The following is a 13,335-nucleotide window of genomic DNA, read 5'->3' on the forward strand; positions in this document are numbered from 1 at the left end:
AATAATTTTCAGTTTCAATAAACTATTTATTTAAGTGAGTAAAAAGTGGTTGTAAAACAGACTAGGACTAGCTTTCGCTTTCATTTGTACTGAGAGCTTTTGAAAGCTTTGGCACGCTGTGTTGTAAAAGCAGGGCTGGTATACAAGTAAGCAGCAGTTACACAATGATCAGGTGATTAAACGTGTAACACCTCTGAGTGTGGTTATTCTGGTTTAACTTTTATTTCAGTGCAGAGCATAGGTCACTTAAATCAAAATTAAAATTGATTGGTGAAACCGAAATTAAAGTAATTTTCACTTAAATAATTTGGTGAAACTGGCTGTTAATAACTCATGATTTTTAAAGATTATTTAGCCAGAAAATTAGAAGAAAAAGCAATGCTCGCTGGATCAATTTGGCTTTCGCTAATGGCCGCTGTGTCCAAGTTTTGTTGACTTTTGCGCCAAATTTATTTATTTTTTTACTTTTGTAGCTCATTTGTCAATTATTCATGAAATAAAAAGCTTTACTGGTTTTTTTACTTCCTCTTATTGGCCATTCATCACTACATGTCATTTAAAGCTTAAAGAATTTTGCTTTTTCGGCGCATCTGAAGAAATTAGTGAGAAAAAAATGTGAAACTGAAAAAACGCTGTAAATTAACAAGTAAAATGAAAATGTCATTTATGAAATTTATACTAAATTTTCCAATGCTAAAAGAAAATATTTAAATATGTATTATTATGCGTAAGCTGCAGAAATTATTTTTCAATGATTTGCTAAAAGCCGCGTACTGCATTGTAAGTGGAATTACATTGATCTTTTCTTGTATTTTGTTACGAAAATACTTGCTCTAGACTCTGCATTTAAATTTTTACCATTTTTACTTTTAAGAAATATAACTACGAAAAATCGTGTTGTAGTTTGTTTTGCGTTTACAAATGAGCGTAAATTTTTTGCTTTCCACAAACAAAACAAAAAACTTTGTCTCTTATAAAACAAAAGAAAAAATAATAATTTAAGCGAGTACTTTACTCTGTGCATAAATTTGTGTGCAAAATGGTTGATACGCCTGCATCAGTAAGAAAGGTATTCTATTCAAGAGAAGATTAAAGACCAGCAGAAGAATCCGTTTCAAATGTAGAATGAGTTGCCGAGTGTTCATTATTTTTATTTTGGCTTAGATTCTCTTCTTATTCTTCTTGATTGATCTTGAGTGGTTGATATTAAATAAGTTAGTTTCAGTTCCCTTAATACCCACAAATTCTCTATTCGATTCTGGCGCTATGATGGTCAATCCCATGATTTGGGACCCATGTATTTTTTCCATATTAATTGTATGCCTTACATGTAACTTTAGTTTAAATTTGGGGTAAAGTTTTTGCTGTAGATTATAAAGATTTTAAAACTTTTGGTACAAAATGATGACACGAATGTAGCCTGATGAGATGCCGGGCAGTCCAAGATTCAGAGGACATCCGTTTTGAAGGCTTTTTCATGACAATTATTATTAAAAACTAAACTTTTAAGTGCCGTTTTCTCAAGTAGATTATAAAATTTATCTGGCCGTGAAACAACAAAACAAAATTTCTTTTTAAATTGCAAATTAATTTTAAAACCTTTAAAGGCTACTCGTAACAGTTTTATTAAAATTTTTTTTTTCAAATTTTAACTTTTCGACTTTTTTGAAAAACATTTGTTTTTGCGTAATTTTTCAGAGCTTTTTTTCGTTTTCAAGAACTACTTAAAAGCTATTGAGAACAGTTCTAATTTTAAAAAGTTAATCAATATTTTACATAAGCGTAAAACTTTTCCAATTTTCCAATTCTATTTCCTATTTATACGTATATTGATTGTAAAGTTCCAAACAGGACAGCTTGTGAGCCATTTTTGCTAAATAAGATAATACAATTCCATTCACATTGCAAGTCATCGCTGTGTTTTCTCTAAAATTTAATCAATTTAATCAAACTATCAACAATTTATGTTACAACAACGAGGAAAAGTAATTCCAAAATCTACTATGTAGCCACTACAATCTACACGTGCCACCATTTGAATTTGAAACTCATCAGCATCATCTTCCTCTTCTTCCACTATGGCTCATAGTTCTTCGTCAGATTTAATGTTTCTTCATTATTTGTCGACTGACTGAGCCGTTGCGGCGCATTGGCTATGGTATTGAGTACATTTCGTGCAGCACGTGTATTCCGTTCCAGTGATGACGACCAGCCATTACTAACGCGAGTGGCGCTGCTATTGGGATCATTACTTGACGACACCCCACCAATACCCGATTCCATAATTGTTGGCATGCTTGCAACGCCACCACTACCGGGAATGCCCATTGCGCTGCTGAGTTCAGTGCCATCATTGCCGCTGCCGCTGCCGCTGCCGCTGCCGCCACCAGTTTCGGCTAGTTTGAAGGAATGCGCCGAACGTGACGTGGGACGCCAACGATTTAATTTCACTGAGGTTTTACGCTGATGTGGCAAAGTGCCCCTTGCGGTTGCCGTTACTGGCAGCGTTGCGGTCTTGCTGTTTACCGTACCACTTTTGATAGCTGCCGTGTGCTGTTCCAACAGATTAGATACAAGCTTATCGAGTGCCTTCAGGTCGACTTGCATTTTTGAGTGGCGCATTGAGTTCATACGGCTGCCAGTGCGACTGCTGTTGCTGCCGAACGGTGAGTTATTGCTGATGCCATCGGTTGATGGTTCGCGTAGATTGAGCCCAGCCATGCGGGCCAAGCGTTGCGGTAGCTGAAAGTAGAAGAGGGGAGACATTTTTTAGCTAACTGATGCAAGTTGATTAGTTTTATTTTGATTTTGATGGAATTTTCAATAACTGACTTTTTGTTTAAGGATAATGCAAATAAGTGTGGGTTAGCTGGTGAGGAAGCGGATAGGCCCGTCTATATTTGAAATCTAGAAGTAAATGTTTTATTTGTATTTTGAAGAACTAAGACGCCCTTGAACTTTGATATGCTAGCCTGTCAAAACTATTAATTTGAGTTAAAAAACCACTTTTGGTTCAAGCTGAGTTAAGACCGCCACTAAAAATGTTTTCTTTGCGAAATTATTATGCTATGAAGGCTAACTGATAATCTAAGGATGAAATCATTACATTCCCAGGGTCAAGTTTTGCGCGCGGATAATTTAATTCTCTGATGGCTCCTCAGGAATAGTTAGAAAACGTAAGAATAGATGTACAGTTAGCAACGAAGAGGCTGGAAGGCTCAGTAGAAAGTGTTGACATGATCATCAGTTGTGATATTCAGTCTGACAACGTCTATTCTAATCGGACAGTGATCGCTAATAACTCTTATATGTGGGACAAAGAGTTCACATCGCTCGCCTCCATTATACTATGGGTAACAAAAACATTGCAGTTTCACATCTCCCAGTTCTCACAAAGTACTTTCTGAGGTATCTTTCGCGCCTCGCATCTTTTCAAAAATAGTCTACAAGTAGTCAAAGGTACTTCCCTCTCTACGAAGACAGCCTCATGGGCACCCATTCTAGCTCCGATGTTGATTTACAGGGCAACTCTGCTAACTGTCTTTCAACTCATTACAGTCTGTAGAACGACAAAAGTCTTTCAGAAGACAATTTTCAATTCTGGCAAAAGCGCTTTGCTGTCTATCGAAAGACTAATTGAAAGATGTTATGCGTTATGTAATGCGTTATGCTATTCGCTTTTTGTGATTTTTTTAAATTAAATTAAATTAAAGAATATATAGTAACCTTTTTATTTTTACAAGCTTTTATTCAACTTCCCGATGACCTAGAGACTTGAAACTTCGCAGTTGGTTCATAACCCGATGATAGTGCAATACGAAAGATGAGTTAATCCGATAGGTGGGGCAGGAATCGGGATATTTGAAAACCCCTTATTTATAATCCAATTTTGCTCATATTCAGAAAGTATATTAACCACATGAAAGGGAATAACTTCACTAAAAATTTTGCCGATAGGTGGCGCACGAGTCGATATATTTAGTAGAAAGCTTGCTCTAAAAATATTATAAATATAAATAATGAAAATTAAATTAAAAAAAGAAAATAACATAAAATCATAGTAAAGCGAATATAATTAAAGAAAATAAAATTGAATTAAAAAAAAATATTTTTTTTTTGTTAAAAAAAAAATTAAATCTAAAAATTAAATTAAAAAAAGAAACAAAAGGAAATCAAAAAAGAAAACATTACTTAAAAATGAAATTAAGTGGAAAAAATATTTTGGCAACAAAATAAGGTCCTAAAAAATAATTTAAATAAAACAAATATTTTAAAACAATGAAATATAAGAATTAGAAAAAATTTAATTTAACAAAAGAAAAACTAATTAAATTAAAAAGGAAGAAATAAATGAAATAAGCATCTAAAAATCGAATGCAAAAAAAAATATTTTTTTATTTGATTAATAAAATCTAAATATTAAAGGAAAATTTAATTAAAAAAAGAAAAAAAAACTTATAAATAACAAAAAAAATAGATAAAAAATCATAAAACTTAAATGAAATCCAAAACGAATATTTTTCTTTAGAAAAAAGAACATCTAAAAATTAAAACAAAATTAAATTAAGAAAAAATACATAATATAAGTTTCTAAAAATTAATACCTAAAGGGGAAAAGATGCCAAGTCCTTTGTTTCAAAATGTAGTTTTTGATGCAGAATGGCAGGTGATACGAAATTACGTAGATTTTTTGTCTCTCCTGAACAATTTCAAAAAAAAAAAACAAAAATGGACTTGGCATCTTTTCGCCCTCAGGTGAAGGTATGTTTTCTTTTTAAAACAATAAAATTCAAAAATTAAAAGCAAATTTAGTCCAAAAAGAAAAAATATAAATTTGAAAAAGGAAAAAAAAATCCACTGTACAAGTGCTTCCTATCAAAATAGCTTTTCACCACGAGTGGTGGGTGACAGAGCTTTTTTTCTAAGACTATTGTGCATAGAATAACAAAAGTCTTTCGAACTATTTTGCCATCTGTTTTTCATTTGTCTTACTTTGTACTATCTTAGCCAGGATTGGCCTGTTAGAGTTCATGCCAAAACACACCTTCACCAACTCTTCAGTCAAATTCCGACTCGTCCGTGAAAGAGCTCACATGCCCTTTGTTCCAGCCGCTCTCTCCTACCCAGTCACCAGTTGAGGAGATTTGGCTGGAGAGAGAACCCATACTTCGAATCGCTTGGCTACGGCGGCGACTTCAAACACCTAGTGCCTAAATGCATATTACAATCTCGATAAGCCCAAATAAAAAGAGCAGCACACAAATGTGCAAATTCATAATTCTAGGAAATTTCTGCATATGCATTGCTCAAGTGTCACCAACTTATTAAAATAATAAGGTAAAGGCGTCTGAAATCATGCTCAGTCTAGTTTGACGCATCATTCCATAAATTGTTCCCAAGTTTTGCAAAAGGCAAATGGCCTAGCGCTATAAGCCTTCGGAGCTCAGTATGACTTTCACAGCATGGTTACCATCAGCCACTGCGCCAACTCAACCATTTTTAATTGAGTAGATTCATTGAGCCTGGTACGCCCTCCCACTACAGTGCACTGTGTTGTTCAATACGTTTTAAGGGTTTTATTGTTCCAAGTGATAAGTTCCACCTTACTCGGATTGACTGCCAGGCTTTTTAGTCACCAAGTTCGAGTATTCTCAGATATGATCCTATCCTATAAGGGCTTCAAGAAATACACAATTCAAAAACACTGAGTTTCGCTCTGCATATATTTATGACCATAATGAGAATCAAAAGGGAGAAATTACCAACAGAATTATCGGCAGCTACTTATTTTGAATAAAAAGGTAACCTGCTCTAGGTCACGTTTTGCCGGCATGTAGTAAAAATGTAAATCGTAAAGTAAATGAGTTTGTATATACGACATTTTGTTTGCTTTCAACTTTCAAACAAACAAAAAAAAAAAACCGAAAACTAATTCTGTATGTCTTAATGTATTACAAGCAACTTTCATCTTGTTTTATGCATTTTCCCTAACACATCTGCCCAGCGGCTGTACTTATTAACAATTCAAGAGAATCATGTTTCTCTTTTATTTTCCGTTTCTCCCGCGTAGGCTTTTTTCTTTTTTTTTTTTTTTGTTTATGCTTGTGTACCTAAATCATCTAAGAATTTCAAAGCCTTGCAACATATTTCTTTGACTCAATTTGTCGCTTTTTCTACAGTCAATGAAAGTTAAATTTGCCATCAGCATTTTCAATTTGACTCTTCACACACACCGATGTGACACAAGCACTGCACGACCTTTGATATGTACATACCTAATGCATCATTTACTGAAGCCAACCCTGCTGAGTTAAGATCAAGCTCTATTTTTATTTCCCTCTTTTACAATTCATTTGCGACTTTGTACTTCCATTACTGCTGCTCGTTTGCCACCAGGTCACAGCTGCTTTGACTTTAATTGATGTTTCATTTCCCTGGCAGAGTATTTCCGTCACATCCGTCCGTTGCGCCGCCCATTTGACCACCCATTTGACCACCCATTTGTTTGCGTGCTTTAAAGCCTTCCCCAGTGTAGGTATACTGTAACATAAATATTTGCCCGCCTCTCTCTCTCTACCCCCCTTTTCACCCCTCTTATGCGCTTATGCATGCACTGACGCTTAGCGGCCTACAGCAGTCGTACTTTACGTTGAGTTTTTTTTATTTTTTTTGTATGAGCGCATATGCAAACGGATATGTGTATGTATGTATGCATGTGGCTTTCACCAGCACATTTGTTAAAATTGCAAAGGACTGTTGCCTAGACAAATTTTTCATTGCTGCCCCCTTACATATGCACATATGTATGTATGTACATAGTTAGCTGTGTCCTACGTTATTGAGTATCAATGTGGTTTAAGTGAAAAATTGCTGCTTCCGTCTTTCGATGAAGCTTTGCTACATTTTTTATTTGTGTTTTTGTTGTTGTTTTTGCAGTTGCAGTTGCTGTTAGCGCTTCATCATTGCATTTTTTACTGCCTTTTTCCTCAACTGCTCGAGAACTCTACTCCTAGTCTAGTCCTAGTCATTTCTACTTCGCTGGCAATAGCAATCGATTTCATTCGAGTGTCACTGGTTTCTTGTTTGCTTTTCTTCTGCTTTCGCTCTTGCTTTGCAGTTTGTAAATATGATTATCCGGGGGAATTTCAGTTTGCATGGGGAATAGGGGGATGACCTGGTTTTTTTTTTGTTAGGAATCAGGTGTTAACTAATTTTTTTTATTTTTTGCTTAATTAATTTCATACTGAGTTAAAAAAATTTCATAAAAAATGCAACGGCAACTAAAATACTGATTATGCAACCGTGCTAATTATGCAAATTATAGTTGATTTATTAGAATTTCCTTTGTCGCATTTGCGCTCATATAGCGAATAAAGACAATTTATTTTTATATGAAGGAAAACCGCAACACCTTCGGCAAAAAAAAGAAATCTAAAACAAAAATTTTTCGCCACTTAAAACTTGCACTTTATTATATTAGAAACGAGGGGGCTACAAAACTTTCAAAACTCTTTCTAGAAAATCTAATAAAAAAAGCTCGAAATTTTTACGAAAGTTTGTTTAATGTTTTTTTTGATTATTGTATAAAGTTTGAAACTTGGATGTATACGGGTTTTGTTAAAGAATGAGCTATGTATGTATGTATATTAAAACAAAAAATAACTCAAATTAAATAACAAAAAAAAAAATAAATAAATAAAAATAAATTGTGGAAACTGGTCAAAAGTGTTTGGACTAAAAATTTTCGAACACTGTATGTACGTAAAAACTTATGGGTGGAAAATTTCAAGAAATCTCGTGCAAGATCGGGTAATTTCATTGTCGAAATCAGGGAATTTTTAAAAATTAGTTGGCTACCCTGGTATGTACGTACTTATACCGACAGCATCTAACGTTTTTTCTCATTTCCTTTGCTTTGAAAGCTTCACACGGAGGGGGCGCATATTTATACGTTTGCATGCAAACATATGTTTGTACATATGTGTATATATGGAGATGTGTGCCACCGGCATCATCATAAAGTATCTAAGGCAGTGTGTTTTCATGTCACACTGCAGACACAATACCCTTAACACGAATGGGGTTAATTGAGTTTTAGTGGTAGTCTATCCACTCTGGCCTTTTAAAATGCTCGCTTGGTCAAATACATATGTAGTTGGTATGTGTGTGTATGTCAGCGATTTGATTCTCCGTTATTAAAGTGCTTACGGCTTTTAGTTGACATAATTTTTCTTCAATATTGAACTGTCTTATGAAGGTATTGCTCTTTGAAAATGTCCAAATGTATTGAAAACCTATTTCCTATGTATATTTATGTATGTACAATGGAGCTGACGCACGCTTTTTCAATTTGGAGCAAATTCTTGAATCAATAGCTATGCTAAATTTTCAATGTGCAAAGTGTAGTTTCTTTCGAAGGCAGTTTTTATCAAAATACATATATTCAAAAAAGTATTAGTGGTTTTAGCAGTTCGCTCTTTTGAGCACCAACTAAAATGTCAAATGATGCTTTTAACCCTTTTCAAGTTGGCATTCTCTTTTTTTTATTTTATTAAAAAGTAAAGGCTTGCCATTTGTTTGAAAAATTGAATTTAATATAATTGATCAGATGAATGAAATACTACAATATGGGTATCAAACGAAAGGTATTTGAGAAAGCTTTGAGTTCCACATTCATATTTTTCGATAGGGTTGTCATTTTTCTAAAAAGTTAAAAATAAAAATTTAAAAATTAAATGAAATACTACAAGATGGGTACCAAAGGAAAAGTGTTTGAGAAAGATTTGCTAGACAATTTTTTTGAAGTGTTGCAACGTATCCAAACAATTAAAATTATAAAAAAAATGTTAAAAAAAAACTTTGCTCCAAATCTTTTTTTTTTTTTAAAGAGCTGTCACTGAATCTACATTTCAAATGTGATTTTCGTAATAGAGTTGAAATACAAATAATGAAATGTTTTCGCGATGGAAAATATTTAAAAAAAAACTACTCATACAATCGTAAAAATAATAAGAAACGTAAGAAAAATATTTAAATGTGAGAAGCATTCTTTTTGAAAAATCTTTCGGTAATAACTTACCATAGTTATCACCTATTTCTGGTGTCAGGTTTGACTAATTCTTAATGGCGGATCCATATTGGATCTACCAATTAACACGAAGAGGTTAAAATCGATTCAACGTACGCGGCGTATAAGCTGCATTCTCATCTCATCTGAGTAACTCGTACGTACGTTCGATCTTAAGTATGATTTGAGTTCAGCAACCCCAAAAACCCCGAGTCTCAAGTTTCGAGCAAAAATGTTGAATTCAAGAAAAAATCGTCCCCCATCTTGGATCGGCCAGTATGAAATTTTAAAATTTTACACCAGAGTTCAATCCAGAAACACCGTTAACCCCCAGAGTATCAAGTTTGGGGCAAAAATGTTGAATTAAAAAATGTCGTCCCCATCTTGGATCAGCCAGTTTGAAATTTTAAAATTTTACACCAGTGTTTTATTCAGCGATCCCAACAATGTTTAAAAAAGTATCCTTTCATTTCATTTATTAGGTTTTGTAAATTTTATTAGTGATATTATTTGTCGGTTCGTGAGTTTGACGAACATCACTTCTACTGAATATTAAATCTCCAAAATCGCCAGACAGCTTTTAAAGGAGTAAAAGTGTTCAAAAATGTGCAGCCCTTTAACGTTTTTTTTTTTTGTATGGCGGCAATTTTTGGATAAAGCTCTGTTCCGGTTGATATGGAACGTCCCATATATTACATAATTTTATCATCAGTTTATTGGATCTTCCCAGAGAAATTTTTAAACTGACAGCATACACATTGATTGATACAAATTAAAACATTCCATTGTGTCAACATTTTTTTTTCGTAATTATGAACAGTACGATGAATCCACTTACATTTTAAAATGACTTTGTAAATTTTGATGTTAACATTTTTGCTAGCTGATTGGCTGCGCTTGATGAGACCGCACCTTGAAAGAATTCTTTCGTATGCTGCACGAACTATCATTCCGTTCATTTGGTTTATCTTGGTATATCTTTCACTTTACTTGATTTCATTTCAACTGACCTCCATTTTGGTTTCCTTCAATATAACTCATTCTGTCTAATTTCAGTTAGTTCATGCAATTTCATCTCATTTCATTCATATAACTTCAATTAATTTCAAGCCAACTCATTTCATCTTCCTTCATTGTGTTGGAATGAATTCAATCATATTTTTGCATATCGTCCCACTTCACTTTATTCCATTTCCATTCAGTTAATTTATTTTTAAAATATTTAACATATTTACTTTTCTTATTTTTATTTAACAAATTTTTTTTTATTTTTTTATATATTTTTTCAATTGATTCTTTTTAATGAATTCTTTTACTTTTTAAGACAAGTTTTGTCGTCCTTTTCTCAAAGAGCCCTCGCATCTCTAACCACTCTTTGTTGTCCTTTCAAGCACAGAAAATGTCCACTCAATTTAAATTTACCCCCTCGCGCCACTGCCCTGCTTGCTAATTTTATGATCAATTACAGCAACAATATTTGTACTTGTTGTCAGCCAGTGGTGCACTGGCCATGGCCATCAGATCATCATCGCTATTAACTTGTAATTTATTTCCCATTGTTGCCACGCCCTTCACCCACGCCCACGCCCACGCCCACGCCCATTTGTGCGCCTTGAACACAAACTCGCTTTCTCTTTCTGCTTCTATTCTTCCCCACGATATTCGCCACCCACACATTTAAAGTTAATTACCGGCAATTAAACAATGCCTGCACGAAGACGGATACTCAAGCGTGCTCAATCATCATCAGCAGCGGGTGGAGAGAAAAAAAAATCAAAAAATTTTAACTCAAGCAAAGACACAACCAGCCAGAAAAGACTAAAGATATAAATTGCGGAAATGCTGCTTTTCCGCTCTCTGCTTCTTTTCTGCTTTCATCCTTGCCGTTCTTTGTTAATTTTTCGGCTCTTCATTTACTGTTATTGTACTGATTTTATTTATGTTCATTTGTATCTGCGGAAACTCGTATTTTGTGCGGTCTTCATGAGCTGAGCTAATTTATTTACTCGCACATCGCATATACAAGCATTACGAGTTGAAAAAAAAATAAAAATTTTGGAAAAGAAATTGGTAGAGAAACCCCACAAGGCGGCGAAAGAAAAAAGCACGCAAGCATAAATCAATGGTCGAAATAAAAGGCTAGCAAAGGAGCAATGGCTTTAAAAGGCTACTCTGCGGCACTCTGTGTGTGTGTGTGTGTGTGTATGTGTGTGCATCACTCACGGGTCAGCGCCCCGTCAAGGCAGTGAATGGCAAAGGGTTGGCCGTCTGAATGTCCGACTGACTTGGGAGATTTATAAGTTCAGCGTTGGCAGTTGTGTTGCGGAAAATCAATGTGCGTTATATGTATGTATGTATGTATGTATGTTTGTGTGCACGCAGGCAGCGAGCTTTAAAGGCGATTGTGTCTGTGTCTGTTTGAGTTTCTGTACTAGGAATGAGTATAACTTTTGCTGTTGGTCTTTTTTAATTTTGGCTGCACGAGTATCTAGCGGACTAGCGTGGCCGTCCGGAAGTCATTTGTGCGGTTGAATTAGCAAATAGGCGAGGTCAAGAGCGCAAGCCTTTCAATTGACTTTTACCCCAAAAAAAAAAAAAGATTAAAAAAATGTAAATCTGACCGTCACGACGGAAGTGCTGAGTAATGGTCTCTCCGTAGAGCAAAGCTCTTCCATTTTTAGAAATTTTTTCATTAACATATTTTGCGGTCGCCTAAATTGAAACAATTACCGATAATTGCCATTTCAGTGATTTGTTGTAAACTGTGCAATAAAATAAATCTTTCGAAGAATGGAGATGCGAAAATTAAAAGAATTTGTGAGAAAATAAATTCTGAATTAGTGAACTTGGAGGTACTTAAGGTTATGCCAGTTTGATATGCCCGTTGTTGTAATCCTATCAATTCAACTCTTTGTATTCAATGGCATGGTTTTTTTGTTTAAAGAACACTAATTTGAGGAGAGGTTAATATAGGAAAATCAATGTGGAATGACATTTTAACGCGGAAGCTGTAACATTTTAATTAGTTGTTGAATTGAAAAGGTTTACAAAGTCAACCAAAGTGAGGTCGCTCGAACAGGATGCCCCGTACCTCCGTAACATCCAGATTGTTATGGATATTGAGAAAAGCTAGCCCATTGTGTGCTCGTTCCCTGCCCATGAATTATTTTGCAAAACGATAACTAAGTAGGGGACCGAAGGGTGTTATGGACCACATAAGGAAACATGTCTGCAAAACAACGGAAATCTGAATTTGCGCTAATTTTTAATGGATAACCGATCCCAACAAAAATATAAACACATTTTTGTACGGAAATCGGTAAAGCCGTTTTTAATAGACTTTTTTTGTAAGCATAGAGTTTCCATCAGCTCCAGATTAAAAAAAAAAAAAAAATGAGTTCAATGTGTGAATAAATCGTGTTTTTTACAATATTTTAGAAGCTCTAGCAAAGAAACAAAAGGTGATAGAACCTTCCTGGCTTAAATTAAAGCTTGAACTTTCGATTACTATCTCTGAAAAGAGATCTTAAATGTTTGAGATCTTAAAATATTTTTTACAAATATAATCATATACTAAATGATGGCAAATTTGTATGCATATTTCCCTCCAACAGGGGGGTTTAAACCCACCAAAACCCCCTCCCTCTCCTTGCGGTCGGGCCGGACCTGGCATAATTTTACCATGCACTAGGCCAGGGGTTCTTGAACTTTTAAGATTATGGAACCCTTACTACCTTACCTTTCGTTTTATGGAACCCCACATCATATTACTAAAAATCAAAGGCAGTGCAATTTAAATGTGAATAAAAACTTTTACTAGAAATAATACACATACTTTAAATTTTAATATGGAGAATGAAATTATTTCACTGTTATTAATTATTGCATAAAATAATAGTTCGATATTTGTCTGAAAGCGGCATGCGCATTTCTGAATAAGCATCCAATTTCGACATGAATTTGTTTTTTTTTTTGTATATGTATGAGCTAAAAACCCTGTTGACAGAGTACATTGTGACAGAAGGAAGCAAAGTTAAGATGACCAAAACTCTTCAGAGACACAGATTCAAATGTGCTTTTTAATGCCGAAGTACTCTGGAGATCTATGACTGAAATCTTAGAAATGAATTTTGTACCAAATCGATATTACTACTACGATCCGAAAAATTATCTGAATATGATTTCAGGTTACCGGTTAGAAAAAAAAAACAAGCTATCAACGCCATTATGTAGGTATGGTACTCAGTACGGCAATCATACCAACTACC

General features: G+C 34.4%; 2 protein-coding genes across 2 annotated transcripts in view; one reads left to right on the top strand and one right to left on the bottom strand.

The window, feature by feature from the left end:
- LOC108359232 (uncharacterized) overlaps positions 1 to 13,335 on the top strand; it is a gene marked incomplete at its 3' end in the record, with an annotated part of 264,353 nt that overhangs the window by 41,739 nt on the left and 209,279 nt on the right. The window lies entirely within an intron of this gene.
- The window catches only part of LOC108359231 (uncharacterized), a 96,381-nt gene continuing 84,741 nt past the window's right edge, over positions 1,696 to 13,335 (bottom strand). Inside the window, exon 12 of the mRNA XM_017610985.1 lies at positions 1,696 to 2,742. Coding sequence (XP_017466474.1) covers positions 2,077 to 2,742 — 666 coding nt within the window. The 3' untranslated portion in view covers positions 1,696 to 2,076. The remainder of the gene's footprint in view (positions 2,743 to 13,335) is intronic.

This window comes from Rhagoletis zephyria, unplaced genomic scaffold, assembly GCF_001687245.7.
Source record: "Rhagoletis zephyria isolate East Lansing unplaced genomic scaffold, Rhagoletis_zephyria_1.1 Rzeph_scaffold_00361, whole genome shotgun sequence".
NCBI classification, from domain to species: Eukaryota; Metazoa; Arthropoda; class Insecta; order Diptera; family Tephritidae; genus Rhagoletis; species Rhagoletis zephyria.